General features: G+C 43.3%; 2 protein-coding genes and 1 long non-coding RNA gene across 7 annotated transcripts in view; 1 reads left to right on the forward strand and 2 right to left on the reverse strand.

The window, feature by feature from the left end:
* Positions 1-2,653, reverse strand: part of sgce (sarcoglycan, epsilon) — an 18,738-nt gene extending 16,085 nt beyond the window's left edge. The window contains 1 exon segment of the mRNA XM_037264657.1: positions 2,531-2,653. The gene's annotated coding sequence lies outside the window, so the exon portion shown is untranslated.
* The window catches only part of ppp1r9a (protein phosphatase 1, regulatory subunit 9A), a 22,844-nt gene extending 9,257 nt beyond the window's left edge, over positions 1-13,587 (forward strand). For 2 of the 5 annotated variants that reach the window (XM_037264612.1, XM_037264611.1), the window contains exons 3-20: positions 2,539-2,671; positions 3,245-3,365; positions 4,883-4,987; positions 5,970-6,105; positions 8,073-8,225; positions 8,756-8,809; positions 9,442-9,671; positions 10,072-10,168; positions 10,674-10,809; positions 11,211-11,281; positions 11,644-11,767; positions 12,008-12,053; positions 12,140-12,197; positions 12,305-12,340; positions 12,759-12,878; positions 12,993-13,016; positions 13,133-13,315; positions 13,397-13,587. In XM_037264612.1, coding sequence (XP_037120507.1) covers positions 2,539-2,671; positions 3,245-3,365; positions 4,883-4,987; positions 5,970-6,105; positions 8,073-8,225; positions 8,756-8,809; positions 9,442-9,671; positions 10,072-10,168; positions 10,674-10,809; positions 11,211-11,281; positions 11,644-11,767; positions 12,008-12,053; positions 12,140-12,197; positions 12,305-12,340; positions 12,759-12,878; positions 12,993-13,016; positions 13,133-13,315; positions 13,397-13,555 — 1,986 coding nt within the window. In that variant the 3' untranslated portion in view covers positions 13,556-13,587. The remainder of the gene's footprint in view (positions 1-2,538; positions 2,672-3,244; positions 3,366-4,882; positions 4,988-5,969; positions 6,106-8,072; positions 8,226-8,755; positions 8,810-9,441; positions 9,672-10,071; positions 10,169-10,673; positions 10,810-11,210; positions 11,282-11,643; positions 11,768-12,007; positions 12,054-12,139; positions 12,198-12,304; positions 12,341-12,758; positions 12,879-12,992; positions 13,017-13,132; positions 13,316-13,396) is intronic. The other 3 variants (XM_037264613.1, XM_037264614.1, XM_037264615.1) reach the window with 3 other exon arrangements.
* On the reverse strand, positions 4,467-13,219 carry LOC119130768. Its single transcript, XR_005099514.1, has 5 exons — positions 13,100-13,219; positions 11,624-11,777; positions 9,061-9,111; positions 5,797-5,857; positions 4,467-4,656 (listed from the first exon to the last, which is right to left on the reverse strand). It is a non-coding gene; the product is annotated as an uncharacterized LOC119130768 (long non-coding RNA).
* Positions 13,588-16,147: the final 2,560 nt, after the last annotated feature.

The following is a 16,147-nucleotide window of genomic DNA, read 5'->3' on the forward strand; positions in this document are numbered from 1 at the left end:
CTAACTGTGGTGACCTATTAATAAAATACATTAGAATACATAACACAGACAGGACATAGTTGTTTACTATTCTCCAGACTGTTTTAGCCCCCCCCCCCCCATGTCTTTTGTCTAGTCGCTGACCTAGTGGTAGTCGTTGGATATCTATGTGCTTTTAAAATGGCAGCCGTATCTTGTCAAATGGATGTGACTTCCCTTTGTATGCACAGTCTACACGTGGGCTAAAAACAGACGATGCTGACTAAGCCGTTGGCGTTCCCCGATATGTCAGATGTCAGTGTGTCGCTTCCCCTCACCAGGATGATGCATGGTGAGAGATGACAGGAAGTTTGGCCTTCAACTGGACCGTTCCTCCTTGTCCTGCACTTATCTTTCACAGAAGAAACACTGGGTGTATCTCCTGGCTGGCTTCTTTTTTTACACCTCCTTTTATGCCTGTCAAGGTCACTCGCAATTCCCTCGAGACGCATTCCTTTGCCTCATTGTCCCTCCACTGGCTGAGGCTCAGTGGCGTCTATGCGCAAGGGTCACAGGTACGACTAACGGAATGCAAATGTGCCGAGAATAGGGGACACATGCTAATGAGAGTCAATAAAAGAGTAGAATAGAAACAAAGTGCCTTTGCGACAACGACAAAGCTCCGTTTAGAATGGCGTTCTAACGAGCAAATGATAGAACTCCATCCGTGATGGCACAAGTTTTACAACCTGATTCCCAGCTTCCCTCAATTTTCTCTAAGCCCATGAATCATCGGAGTCACTCTGTTTCTTTCTCTCGCTGGATATTACCTCCTCTCCCCCGTGAACTGGACTCTTTGTTCACCAGCGCCATCCCTTCATTTTCTCATCATCCTTTTATACGCTGACACTTGGCTTTATTTGCACTTCCACCTCTTCCACATGCCCCCCTTTTCTCTTTCCTCACATTGGGAATGTGACTGACATTTTCATTTTCATGCTAAGATGAGCACTCGGCACAACTCGCATAGCACCCAGGCGTGTATAGACACGCACCTGCGACACAACCAGCTGCACACATACACAACAATACCCGCATGCACACTTTCTTTTTTTTCTTTTCCTCCCTATTGTTGCCACCAGAATGCATTCTCTGGACACACAATCTCAAATGCCCATACGCAAACACAGACAAGCACAAATATGTCTCTGTCTCGCTTTCGGGCCTCTGCAAAGTCAATGCAGCTGCAGATTCTGTTTTGACTCACAAACTAGAAGACTCTATTATGTGAAGAATAATCCAGTATAATTAGTTGAGATGGCTTATGTTCATCTCAAACTGTCTGTAATAGAACAGGCTCAGCATTGAAATTTGGATCATAACAATTTTTTGTAGCTTGATTAACACTGATTAACCATGATATTTAATGGACAGGCTTAAGGCGCTGTTTGTTACACCTGCATTCACATTTAAATATTGTTGCTGTAGGCTGGTCATAAAATATTAACAAATAAATTAGTAAGTATGTCTCTGAATAAAGCATATGTTACTTCTTTAAAAGATATCTTTATAATTTTGGTTTGGTAAAATGTCTTATTTTTATATTACCGCTCACGTCGTTTTTGCGGCTTCAACTTATATATGATGAATGATTGTGCAATGATTTAATCGTTTACCATAAAATCAATGCTGCGCTTTTGCATAGCTGTGCAAAAAAAAAAAATACAGATATACTGTCTGTGTATCTGTGCGTGTGCGTTACAGCGTAAATAATGCAGAGTTGCTGATCACATTAAATGATTGATGAGACAAAGGTCACCCAGAAAAAAGAATAGGAAAAAAACAGCATGCCAACTGTAAAGGGCGTGCATCGTGTCACGCATCCATTCCTGTTCTGCATCGTCTACTTTAGAACAATAGGAGTCAGAACAGAAATGCATTGACTGACATGCCCATTCATTTTTTATATGCTGACCTTGTGTGCACTTGCATTGCGTTTTGTCACGGTTAAAATATTGATGAAGACGCATTGCATTGCGTTTGGCCTATAGCACAACCTCACGTAGCTGCAAAATTGATTGGAGTTCTTATTTAAGTTCATGCCCGGTCTTATGCATCTATGACTGTCCATATTTTTAAAAAATGATATACTAGACAATTGTATCACGGCCAAATGCTCGCACTCCTGCTTCACATCCTAGCAGCCCTTTTTACTCAGCACCTGCAACTGGCCTTTAGCACCATGCATGTGACAAGAGAGCGACAGCTTGTGCGCCGCTGTCAGCTAGCTCACTTCTCTCCGCTGCATGCACGGAGCCGTGAGGGCATCCTGCTGCCTGGGATGAGATGTGAAGTGACAGCTGACTATTGCAGAGGAGGAAAGAGACCTCCCTGTGTGGTTCAGAGGAAGAGGAAAACATCTTTGAATGTTTTGCCAGTAAATATTTGTGTCGCTAGTTTTTTGACGGGGATTTATTTTTGGGTAGTCCTGTGTCTGGATTAATCCGCTTAGACGATGAAATAAGAAATGATTTAGTGTACTACACGCATACACTGATAGCATGTATGTTACCTCTCCAGGTATTCAACACCTTCTCCAACGAGGACTACGACCGCCGTAATGAAGAAGTGGATCCCGTGGCCTCGTCGGCAGAGTACGAGCTGGAGAAGCGCGTGGAGAAGCTCGAGCTTTTCCCTGTGGAGTTGGAGAAAGGTGGGAGGAGGAAAAACTCATGACAAATTTGGCAGACTCGCCTACCCACTTGTGAGGTGTTAAATTTCCCAAGCGTATGCAAACAGTGTTTTCCTAAGGATCTGTCTTCAGACACAGTAACGATTTGAACATCAACATGGCGTGACAATCTGTGCCACGAGTACAAATGTTCTCACAGTTTGTTCAGTTTCCCACTGTTGCCGCTAATCTAAAATAGAGCACTTTGTGTTGTGGGTTATCACCTTCCAGTCACTTACGTAACCCTAAGCTCTTGTGAATAATGAATGGAGGATGGAAAAGGGAGGAATAGGGCACTGGAAAGGAACTTCCCATCCAGAACAATGTTGCCGTATGAGTGAAGGTCAACGTGCGCTTGGGAGATGCCTCTTCTCCTTTTTTTCAATAATCAAGCACTATTTTTAAACACATTTATACTGCTTTCCCTACTTACGCTTTTTTTTCTCTGAGGCGTTTTGTAGCACAAGAGTTATACACGCACAATTCAATCAATTGAGTTAGTTTCCGTTAACTATAACCTTGGCAGACGTTCAACTGTGCTCTACCTGCGTTCAGATGAGGACGGTTTGGGGATCAGCATCATCGGCATGGGTGTCGGCGCTGATGCGGGCCTGGAGAAACTGGGCATCTTCGTCAAGACCGTCATTGAAGGCGGAGCGGCCGAAAGAGATAGCAGGTGAAGTTTATTCGACTCCACTCTGTAATGTGTAAAAAATAAAAGTTGATATTGTCAGCTATCTGAACCACACACTTTAAACCCACACGCAGTTTGGCCTTGAGATTAGATGCACAGAGAGGCACACGCTGCTCTGTCTCACGTGGAGCGGCACACGTGATGGAATACGCCGCATGATGTCTCTTCACGTTTTCAGCCTATCCTACCCACCATGCCATCCTGTTAGAAAGTGTGAACAGTGCACAAGTCAGCTGGGGCAGAGGATAAGTGCTATGGAAAATGGTTGCAAATGTGCAGAGTAAGGTTTCAGCTGAGGGTGGAGTGGAATATTTTTTTTTAGCAGTAGCTTTCTGAATATAAAAAGGCACGTTTACACCAAATGAGGAGAAGATGTTGAAATAACTAAAAGGGGATGACGCCATATTTGCTTCTTCTTTAGTCACCGCCTGGACCCAATACCTTTACGTTTGTGAGGAAAGGTAAAGCAAAAGTCAAACCTCTCTGTTTTCCTGACCGCGCCGTGATAATAAACAAATCATCGTAACTACTTTTAATGCACTCATCCAATTTGAGTCAGTATGACCTTTGATTTTACTCGCTAGTGCCCTTCAAACAGAGCATAGCAGGATATGCCAAAGTGCTGCAAAAGCTTTTTTTGCTGCTGCAATTTGGTTATTCCACACACACGCACACTCGCACATCAAGTCGTTGGGTTATTACCGCTCCATCAACTCGGTTCCGTGCGTGTGTGTCGGCCTTTTGCCGAGTCAGGTTTAATGGTCTGAGGCACACAATGGCAGGCAGACAGATCGATGTGCTCGGCTGATGCTCACCCGTTATGTGCGGTTCTGACGAGCCGCGGAGATGTGTCGCGTTCCCGCGTCGCCACTTTTATCTTTTCCTAATTCCCTCTCGGCTCGGGAATGTTCTTGTCGGGCCAAGCCTGGAGGCACGAAGCCAGATTAAGATGTCAAGATGTTGTGGTTCGCATAGAAGCTGGTGTCGGACACACAAGATTTTGTACATGAGTGTGATGGCTTTGCTTCATGTCTCAAGAGAGTGTCGTAATTATCAATTAAGAAGGATTTTACTCACAATATTATTGGATCATCAGTGGGTGGGCGAAAGAAGTTTACAGCTCATCCGTGCTGTGTTTTGTGGCTCAGAGCAAAAAGGCAAGCTGGCCCCTGTGTCCTTATTAGACCTCCATGTTTTGTTTTTTTTGACGCCTCATTTTGTCTCAGTCTGCAGCCATCGGAGGAAAACGTTTGCCTCGGTGGAGTCTTCCAATCTGCAAAATAATGTGCGTGATTGGACAAGCTGATGTCTCTTCCACTCCTCATGCATTAACATCGTTGTGTAATTTTGACATTTATTTTCCGCGGCGGTCATTTTCAAGAGGGACGTGGCCAGTCACGAGCTGCTTCAATTAACGTGAAGACACGACATCCATTCGCTGACCCTCGAGTGTTTAAATGATGTCCTAAATTTTGTGGGGACGTGTCTGTGTGCATTAGGATCAAAGTGAACGACCAGATAGTGGAGGTGGACGGGACCAGCCTGGTGGGCGTCACACAGAGTTTTGCAGCCTCTGTCCTCAGGAACACATCAGGAGTCGTACGGTAAGGCTATACACTCCCTTCCAAAAGACATTTTAAAAAGGCTGCGTAGGAGGATATAAGATTATATCAGCAGGAAGTGTCACACAGTGACAAACCTTAAGCCTTTAGATCTCATCTCTAACTTGGATGGTTTTGAAATTCGAGGTTCATTTCCTACATGGCCTATTAAGCTCATGCAAAGAAAACAATTCATAGACCGTATTGCATTTAGCAATATAATATTTAGTTGGCTCCACTATCGTATATTTCTACTTGGCGCGTTTCTTTTTGTATCACTAGACCTCTTTTCACTCTCAGCACTCTCTCGCTTTTTCCATCCTCCTCCATCATGTCACCACCCACTTACTGCACCTCCTCCTCCTCGGTATATCCTTCCCCCTCTGAGGTTTTATGGCCAGCTGTCCTACATTACATGTTTTATCTATATTTAACCTCATGTAGGCTTTAAACTGAAGTCAGGTCCACATGCACTCGCTGTAAAGGAGTATGCATACCTGAAACTACACAGTAGGGTTGGAATAAGGAGGGGACACCCCATGAAGGAGGAGAAGGCTAGTTTCCAGGTCAACCATTTGTCAGACCTCCATGCTTAGTCATGACCCTCTGTTTTTTTTTTCTCCCATTCTTTTTGTTCTCCCTGGTTGTTCCTTCACATGTAGATCAAACTATCTGCCAGAGCGTGAGGGCCTGCCCGCATTGCATTCATCCTCGAAAGCTCTCCAGCTCACTTTAACACAGTCAATTTAAATACACTTCCGCACTTGTGCAGTTAAAATATAGAATAAGAGATGAGTGAAGAAAACACTAACCTTTCTTTAACTGGATTTCAAATGGTTCTCTTCACACTGTGGAATCCACGGCCATTGAAATCTACACACATAAAGCACAGAATTAAGAATAAGTTATCACCCTAATTTCTCCATTTGATTAAGGCAACATCATCATGTAGTTGTTCATTACGGCTGACTGTCTCTATGTGCAGCTTTGTTATTGGCCGAGAGCTACCGGGCCAGCAGAGTGAGGTGGCCACGCTCATCCAGCAGACCCTGGAGCAGGAGAAGAGACAGCGAGAGCTCCTGGAGCAGCAGTACGCTCAGTATGACGCCGATGATGATGAGGTAATGACCATCAACGGGAAGACTCGGGCGCCACCCGTAAGAGGAGGCTGTGGTTGTAAATATCCGCCCACTTCATTAAAATTCCACAATCGTATTAAAGAGGTGCAGGATGTATTGCTCATCCGCGACCCTGGTTTGTGTGTGATGAAAATGCCGATGTACTTTCAGATGTGATCTACATGAATCAATACATTGCGGTTGAGCACTAACGACACCGGGCTCGCGCTCCACACGCATCCCCCGTCTTCATCATTTCTCACACGGGATGGCGGACAGTGCCGTGGGACTTGTCATGCAGAACTGTTCTGCAGGCCGTGGAGGCTTATCCCAAGTGCTGTCATAATCCCGAGCGCACGCAGACACGCATGAAACACTGCCTGTTCTAATTAAGGTCCTGTCGAGAATTGGCACGGCAAGAGTGGGATGCCATGTACAGAAGTGTCACTTAGACATCCAAGGAACCTGGCGGCTTTTATCCACCCACTAACACCACCATCAGGATAGCAGCGCAATGAGACAATACCATTTTTATTATATCGAGGGGGGGGGGGAAACGGATGACTCAAAGAACAGCCAAAGAAAAGCAACAAAACAATACCAACTGCCTCTTCCACAGAACAATTGTCCAAATAAAGATTGCAAACGGCTTCCAAAAACAGTTTCCGTTATTTCATAGCTTTGGAGGATGAACCGGAATGGAACCATTATCCAGATCTAAGGGGCCATAAGTAGAACTCATCAATATTAATATGGCTGTAAATGTTTTCCCCTGGGTGGGCTGCGACCAAGGCGCAGTTTCCTGATGTGACTGATGGCTCTTTATTGGCGTCTGATCCCAAGGGACACAGATAGTCCTTCAGTGAGCAATAAATTGACACGCGCACACTTTTCCGTGGAATTATTTGGAATCAAACACTCCAGCTTGGCCATCTGTCAGTTACACACAAGTCAAAACAATGCCAAGCATCCCCCCCGGCCCGATTCGAAAATTGTACCCATTAGAACTACTTGAGGCGCCTGCTATTCAAACTATTTCTACCCACAGTACATTTATTCAGCTCATTTAAGCGCTCTTAAAGAAACTCCACTTGTGATAAGTACTGCCCTCACTGTGACGCTTTCAAAATCAGGCTGTCACGTTGAACGGCCTTACTATGCATTGTGTTGCCCCCCCTCCCCTGCCCTCCCCTTCACTGAATGGGACCTTAATATAGGATGCTGCAACCATGGCAACAGACGAGCCTATTATAGAAAAGGAGACTCAAGCCTGTTATCTGAGTGGAGAGCTACACCTGCACATCATAGTGGGGTCAAAATAAATAAATAGAAAGCTTCATCTGGCAAATGTCGTCAATACATTGAGGATGGAGGCAATGACCTCATTTAGAGAGGTAAAAATGCTTGGATCGTAGGAGTTAGAATACACGTGTGGGTGCGAGGTAGAAACTGGTTCTTACATTGGTAATCGACTCTCAGCGGACACTTCCCAAGTTACACATGCGCAAGCTTATATAAGCTTTTTTAGGACAATTATGCCAGGAGAACGATAATAATGCCTAATATCGCCCCCTCGATAAAGCAACCACAATACTATTTCTTGTACAAATGACATTTACAGCTCACCAAGCTGTCAGAGCAATTCATATCTGACAAAGTTTGTGGAACTTTGAAGTGGGTTATCCCGATTTTACATGATGATGGCTTTTTAAGTCGCATTACTTATGCAGAGTCGCAAATGAATAGAGGATGTCGGCGTGAGATGAAAAGCAAATTTTCGGGAGAGCTTTGACACGAGGCTCTGACTTGACCATTTCAGGAAATGATTTTTGTGTAGGAATTATCTGCCTTTTCCGAGTTTAACTTTTTGGATTCTGAATTTTTTGATGAAATATTCCAATTTATTGACTGTATGGGGTCGCCATTTTATGGCAGGCCCGTTACCGACATTGCACCTTCTGTTCTTTCAGCAGACGGGTGAGTACGCCACAGACGACGAGGAGGCCACGCCCGGCACGGCGAGCGAGGGGAAGAGCATCGAAGTGTTCGACCTGCCGGAGAACGAGGACGTTTTGTCGCCCTCGGATTTGGATGCCACCAAATTGTACCAGAAATTCAGAGAGGTAATAAAACACAGCGGACGATTTTAGTTGAATACATATTTGAGCATAAGGTATTTTCCTACTGCGTTCACATTTGTCAGTTTCATGTTTCACTGACCCAGAAAGTTGGCAACTGTTCCAACTCTGCTGCTGAGTTTTACATTTTAATCAGGGCAAATATGTCCTACAGAGCTTTGAGAAGATGTTTATGGAATAATCCAATTTTGTTATGTTGCTTTGGATTACTTGGATGACTTTTCAGAAACTTTAATTTAGCAATATATCATGAATCAAATACATTGCAAAGATAAAAATGCTCTTTTTTAAAAAACAAATTCAACTATCGCTATGACGGGTGTTCTCAAGCCACCTTTTTTTTTTTTTGCCTCTGCGAGCACGTCATCACTGGTGCTGCAAACCGACCGGGTCGTTCGCCTCGGTCCGTCACACTGTATCGAGCCTGCGCAGCCACGCGTTTGATTATCTGACCGTCCTCCCCCTTCGCTCTCTTCTCTTCCCCTATTTTCCGTCCTCTATTTTTTTGCCAACAGCTTCAGATCAAACACACAGTGACTGAGGCCGAGATCCAGAAGCTTAGAAACAAGGTAAGTCAACGGTGCTGTCAGTGGGACTTAAGGTGAATGTTGGGGGCAATGACGCACGTTTTTAAATGCATGCTAGTTTCGATGTGAATTAGAGCAGCGGGGGGGGGGTCAGAGTTTCAACTTTGTTGGTGAGTTTAAATGTTCATATGAGACATCTCGGCAGATAAAGTCCAAATATGTTTGAAGTCTCAAAAGTGTGTCTGCTGTTTGCAAAGTTTTCTGTCACCACCAAAGATGAAGTAATTACGTACCTTATGTACTTTTCTTGTGTACACTTTGGCTCCCATTTTTGAAGGTTGCATCTGTTAAAAAAAAAAGTTGTATTCACTTAGCCACATCATTCGGTAACATAATGACATCCAAAAGAAAATTCTGGGAAAAATAATGCCTTTTTCAAGATTATAATAGTCACATTGTAAAAAAATAAAACCCCAACCTAGTAATTTTGGGCTAAAACAGTTTAGGTTTTAAGTGTGATGCAGACAAAAAAAAAAGCAACATTAATTTTTGATAGAGCTATTATGTATGCGATAGCTCTCCCGCAGTGTTAATCAACTGAGGATGTGAATGTTTTATTGACTGCTCTAATCCATGTTGTGAGTCAAGAGGGATTTCTTGAACGGTATTTCCAGTTGACCTCTGTGGAGAGGGAGAAGCAGCGCTGGGAGAAGGAAAAGTGCCAGTTGAAGGCCAGCATCGAGGAGAACAAGGAAAGGATGCTGAAGCTGGAGAGCTACTGGATCGAGGCGCAGACCCTGTGCCACACGGTCAACGAACACCTGAAGGAGGCCCAGGCGCAGTACCAGACTTTGGAGAAGAAGTACAACAAAGCCAAGAAACTCATCAAAGATTTCCAGCAAAAGTGAGCGGCACTAATTATTAATAACAATTAATTTGCCTGCAATTTTGGCTTGCATCATCGAGCAGAGAATGTGGATATCTTCGACACTCCCATCTGTCAGGCAGTTCCTTTTTTTATACGCAAGATCTAATCCCATTTCACCACCACGAGCAAGCTTTCCACTCCCCTACGGCACAATTTGTCTTTCTCTGCGCGAGGCTTGTCACAACCTCGACTGCTGGGCTTCAGTCCGACTGCCTCTAATTGGCTCTGACCCTGCGGGCCAAAGTGAAGCTGACGTTAGAAACAAGCAGCTCTGTAGCAAAGATGTCTGCTCAGGAGACGTGTGCATTGTAGCTTTGGTCGTTTTGTCCAATTGGCTCGCTCCCCCCGCTCAACACTTTTCAATCTCCTCCTCCAGGGAGGTGGAGTTCATCCAGAAGGAGGACGCCGAAAGGAGACGACTGGAGGAGGCTGAGAAAGCTCACCTGGCTGAGATCCAGGCACTGCAAGTCAGGGTAAAGACCGGGACTCTTCATGCAGTTGTTTGAAATATGCCTGCCAAATTCATGTAAGCGTGCACTAAAATCTCACAAGATTAAAACTCCTGCGCTAGATCTTTCCACAGCATTTCAATTCGACAATCCTTGCTAGAAAGCATTTTTGCCTTTGGGTGCTTTATTTTTGCAAGCCCGTCCGTCTCTTTAGTTGACACTGACAGCGGATGGCTCGGGTGTCCCCGTGGTCAGCTCTGTGGTCAAACGTCAAGTTGATTTGTTTTATTTTCTTTCTTTTTTTTTTTTTTGCTCGCAATCTAACTTGACAGGAACGTTAGTGTCTGCTCAACTGAATCGCTGTCGCCGAATGTGCGCTATTGTTATCTTCCCAAAAGTTGGACGCTTTTATAACTGCAAAGAGAATCGGGGTTATTATTTTGTTTCCCCAGGCGCCCGTCATCCCCTTTTTTTTTTTCCTGACGCCGGCGTACTTACAGCTGATTAACATTGATCCCCCTCTCAACAGATTGCAACACTGGAGTCGGAGCTGATGCAGTTGATGAAGCAGAACAACATTCAGGTCAACAACAACAACAGCAACGGTGCCGAGAGGCCGCGCGCTCTGCGGAACAGCCCCGACAGAGCTGCGGCACTCGATAGAGGTCAGTAAGTATCGCAACGCGTGACATGTGCGACCGGCGCCGACGGGGTAACGGCGAGACTTGAGCTGAATGACGCAGCCCATTACGCAACATTAAAACCGAGGCGGCAAAGGAGACAGCTGGGACGTGAGAGAAATGGGAGCGTGTGGGAGGACAAGAGCGAGAGATCTGCAGATAGGATCGCTTACAAATATGAATAGTTTAGTGTAAAGTGCCAGCTAGTCCTTGTCGTCTCATAAAATTATGATTGCCTAATTAACAGGCAGAAAATAGAATAGAGAATTTTGTGGACACAAACTAAAAAGCATGATGATCACATTCTGCCTTTTTTGTGTCTGATTTCCCGATAAACAACATCTATCCACCTTATGCTGCTTCTTTTTTTGTGTGTGCGTGTGCAGACCTGAGGAAGGGTTCACCCAGCAGAGCGAAAGGCTCCAGAGCAAACAGCGTCAGCTCCACAGAGGGAGAGGTTTGTAACTTAACACACACAGACGCACACTCAACAGTTCCCCCATCGTACAACAATGTCTCGGAAACATGTCATTTGTCATGAACCCACTAACCATTATCCCCAACCTTACCATGTCAGTAATTGTGTTTAATTACCGAGCGTATGAGTGCCTGAGCTCGATCCATTCCATTAAGTTAATGGATTAATGACTGCATGTTGCTCAGCTCCACTAATTGAGTGTATGGCACTGTCACAACTTGTTCTCTCTCTGAATGTAATAAGTGTTTGTGGATGGATGGATGACTCTTGTTTGGATAATGGTGTCATTTTAAATTCTGTCTCTCTCTCTCCCCATCTCACCTCTTGTTGTCCATCACCAGGTCTCAGAGGGGCGCCGCAGTCCAGGCCATAGTCGCTCTGGCTCCATTCGTAGTGCGGGTTCTTATGATGCGGACCCCGGGGGTTTGGCCAGTGCAGAAGGATCCCCCAGACGAAAAAAAGAAGGTTCGAACGCCTAGAGCAGATGACATCCCATAGATTAGATCAATCTAATTGCAACCTTTCCATCCGTCACTTGACAATATCAACCCAAAAAATGATCTAATGTAAAAGATTACATTTTTTGGATACATTTTCTTCTCCATTGCTAATATATTTGGTCAACACTACTAATTCTGAAGGCCCTGGTCAGATTAGGCTGACATGGAAGCTTGTTAGAAATATAAATGTCAGTGTTTCTCGCAGGTTCTCTTGCAACATCAAGCCCCTCTCGTCGAGTGGACGAGTCTGGGTAAGCTATGACTTCGACACAATATTGAACAAGGACCAAATGGGGTGTAATGTTCTTGAGTAAAATCCCTGTCCACTCTCTTTCAGTTGCACAATGCCGCTGGCAGAGGACAGCCCTCGAAAAGTCAAGGCAAAATTTCAAGAGGTTTGCAGACACTGGACAAATGAAGGCAGAATGTAGTCGTCGGTGATATATATGCAGCATTGTATTTCTCAAGACAACTTATGTTATCTTTTTGTGTTGTTAAACAGACTCATATTACATTACCACACTATTCATATTACCTGGTACTGTATCACTGTAGTATTTGTCATATTTCAATAGGTGTTCAGTTTAAATATGAAACAAATGAAAATGGACAAGCACATAGGCGTGAACTCACTCAATTCAATCCCAATTGAAAATATTTGACACACTTCTGTTTCCTTGTAGCCCAACAATCACCTACTTTATCTGTCTTCGATTTACTTTTTACTAACCGGCCAATCAATGAGGGCTATAATTAGCGGATCCAGCCTCGCTGTGTTTAAAACATGCAGTGACTAGCCTTGATTACATTTGCAGGCTTAACGCACTAATCAATAACATTCCAAGAAAAGGCCAATAAAATAGCGGCCGCCCATTGTCCTATTAAGCGCATCCAGCCTCCCGCTGCTCACAGATGGATCCTAGTGTGACTTGATGATTGTGTTTCTGGTTTGTCAGGGACCCACTTTGAGCGAGGACCTGAGTGCCAGCAGCGGCAGCTCCGTGGAGATCAGCGGACTGGCCGGCGAAGCTAAAACGTCGGGACGTGATGATAATTTAGCGCTTTCGTCTGATGAGGTACATTTGGAATTGAGCCTTGTTTCAACGACTTGGCTGAACTCTCACGGACAAAATTAACCCGGAACCGAATTTAAAGTTCTGCCATTTTTTTTTTTGTGCTGCCACATGCAGAGTCTGGATATGGTAGATGATGAGGTGAGACTGCCAATTGTAACGGTTTATTGCATTTAGTTATGATCAAAAGCAGAGAGGAAGACCTAAAAAATCTTTGTACTCACACTATTTACACTCTTGGACTTTTTGGTCACCAGATCCTAGAAGACGAGTGGATTATAAAGCAGCATCAGTGGCAGAACCACAGCGTATCAGAGTGGACCTCTCAGCAAGTGGCCGACTGGCTTATGGGCCTCAGTTTAGAACAATATATTCCAGAATTTACTGCCAAAAACATAAATGGAGAAAAATTGCTCCAACTGGATCGTGTCGAGCTCAAGGTAAACCTCAATGTAAGAATGGCCACATTTATAGGTGGTTGAATATATGCTATAGGCTCATTCATATTTTCTTTCTTTCAGTCCCTTGGGGTAACTTCTTCCCAAGACCGATCCTTGATCAAGAAAAAGATTAAAGGCCTTCAAGTTCTGATGGAGAAGGCCAAGAGGAACCATGAAAAAGTGGAGAAACAACGTGAGAAGCTCAAAAAGAAAATGGTGGAGCAACAGCAGCCTGAGTGATCCGATCCTGTATGACTCTTTATGACTCTTGCAAAGACGAATTTCAAAAGGCTCTAAGATTGAAACTGGCGGGAGCTCCAAGCCTAGCTGTTTTCCCACCAAGCAAGTTCAACCAAAACAGTCGGTTACAGGATTCTGCCCTTCCTTATTTTGCATCATTCTACATCAATCCTGTGTTTTTCGGCAATTCTATTTATTTCAATGTTTGTTGCTGTTAATTGGATTTATTTATTCATCTCCAGAGTAAATATGTGACATAGTCAATGCAAATGTATCCAGCACCCACTCCAGCACTAACTATACTTTTTCAGTATGGAAACCTGTTTTCAGTACTTATTCAAATGTTATCCAGCCTATAAAGTGTGTGCTAGTCCGCTCTTTGTCCTCACAAATAGAAACGACTAGGGTGGTCCGGTACGGTGTCTTACCTTTTTTCCAGTACTAGTGTCACACACTTACTAGTATGCGAATTAACCAGACTAGAAAACTACTGTACTACACTAGTAACTACTAGTAGGCTAGTAAAACTACAGGCATGTGGCACGCACCAGGAGCCTCCTTATTGAGGATATCAAATAAATTCTTACTTATTTGATGTCCTTGATAGTCATCTTAAATACTCGAGGACAATGACTCAAATATTTCTATATTTCAGAAACTTTTGATAAACAGTATCAACCCGTACAGTAATTATTGATACGAATGTGCCATTTTAATAGACTCATTTTTATGCTACTCTCATTGGTTGGTCACTGGAAACTAATAAACTGGTGGACCCTTGACATACTGCATAAGAGGCAGGACTCATAGTGACCACTAGGTGTCATCATGCTGCTGTTAAAGGAAAACACTGGAACTCAACTTGCCAGAAAACTGGAAGTGTAAACACTGTAAAGTTTTGCACTGGTATGTGCAATGTTGCTTGCAGTGTAAATAGTACCAATACGATGTGAAGCAGCTCCCAAAAGTGGATGTACTTTATGACTGCTTTTAAAGGAGACTACCGGGAAAATGTAAATGACCAAACCTATTCCATAAAAAGAGAAAAATATATAAAAAAAATATATCAACCGATAATTCCTACTGATATATACAGTAAACCGTTGCTTGTTAACCCGCTTTGACCTCTTTTTGTATTCCTTTTAAATAACTAATAATACCCAACTGCTGCCTTTAGAAATTTTAGAGATTTTTCCTGAAATAACTAGCGACACTCGTAACATGTTTTTTCCTGCCAGAAAAAAACCCCTACAAGATAATAAATAGGAAGGCAGCCATATGATATAAAAATGGTTCTTGTCTGTGCTCAGACGTGGTACAAATATACAATTTATATTTTAATGTTACACAGGAAAGGACATGCAATTTATTTGAAATATGTTCTGTGTTACTTCCTTATTACTGTGAACAGTTCTATATTTTTACAAAATATAGACCGTTGCCAGTCACCATGATAGAACTGCTGTTTGTTTATTTTAAACAAGGGCAAATGCCTGAATACAGAACTTTGATTTGATGCTTCCATCCAACTGCAGTACAGGTAGTTACCACTTTGTTTATTTCTGTATATAAGAAGTCAATTGATCAATTACAATGAACCAATAATGATTTATCCAGAATTGTAAGTTTATTCCTTTCCAGATATATTATTTGATTTATTGATTCAAACAAAAGTGCAATGCCTGAGATGGCGAGGGCTTTAAGAACAAAAATGTCCTGATGTACATGTCTGTTTATTTTACTCATCCATCCATATGCTGCCACAATAAACTACTCAAGATGCATTATTTTATGATTTGTATCGTAATTAATTTTCCATGTTACTGTGAGAAACTTCTCTTACCTGGTGTGCTGAAAGCAATGTATAGATGAGACGCTGGTGCTCCCGGCAGGCCAAAACATGTCCACAAGGGCTCATTTCACATTTGTGCTTTCGTTCCTCCTCTCAGCCTCCCATCCTTGGTCCTCGCCTTTGTTTTGGTCTACTTTTTGCATCAGGAAAAGTTGTAAGGGGGCAGCTATAATCCCTGTCACACTCAATAAAATGTGCTGTCACTGAAGTGTCTTTGCTTGAATTCTGCTCAATGCACAAATCATCATGCCATTAATCTGCTCCAGCCTGTCATGGAGTAATGTACTACATAAAAAATGGTATAATTATGACAGTATTATGAAATCAATGATGAAAGTAGTTCATACCACATTTTGGCTTCAATTTAATTGACATTCTGCTGCCCTCTGGGTGTCATGGCCACAAGGGGGCAGTGTAAGACAGACATACAGCTCTAGTCTGCATCGAGGCCATCACAGGTCTTAGGAAGCTGCCTTAATTTTAGTCATTCTTCAAAGAGGATAAAGAATATACGCTTGTGAGTATCGTTATCTGTATAAGTGTGCCGCTGTGCCATTTTCAATTTCATCTCCATTGCTTAAGAAGTATAACTACATAACCAATGCTATTTATTTCATACGTTAGTCAAAATGAGGGAGTTATTGGATCTTGTTTTGAAAAAAAATGTAATTGACAGCACACTCACTCACCTAAATTCGGTTTTGCAGTACCACCCACTGCCTTCCCCTCCCCCCAAGAAA

The sequence above is a fragment of the Syngnathus acus genome, chromosome 11 (assembly GCF_901709675.1).
Source record: "Syngnathus acus chromosome 11, fSynAcu1.2, whole genome shotgun sequence".
In the NCBI taxonomy this organism is placed as follows: Eukaryota; Metazoa; Chordata; class Actinopteri; order Syngnathiformes; family Syngnathidae; genus Syngnathus; species Syngnathus acus.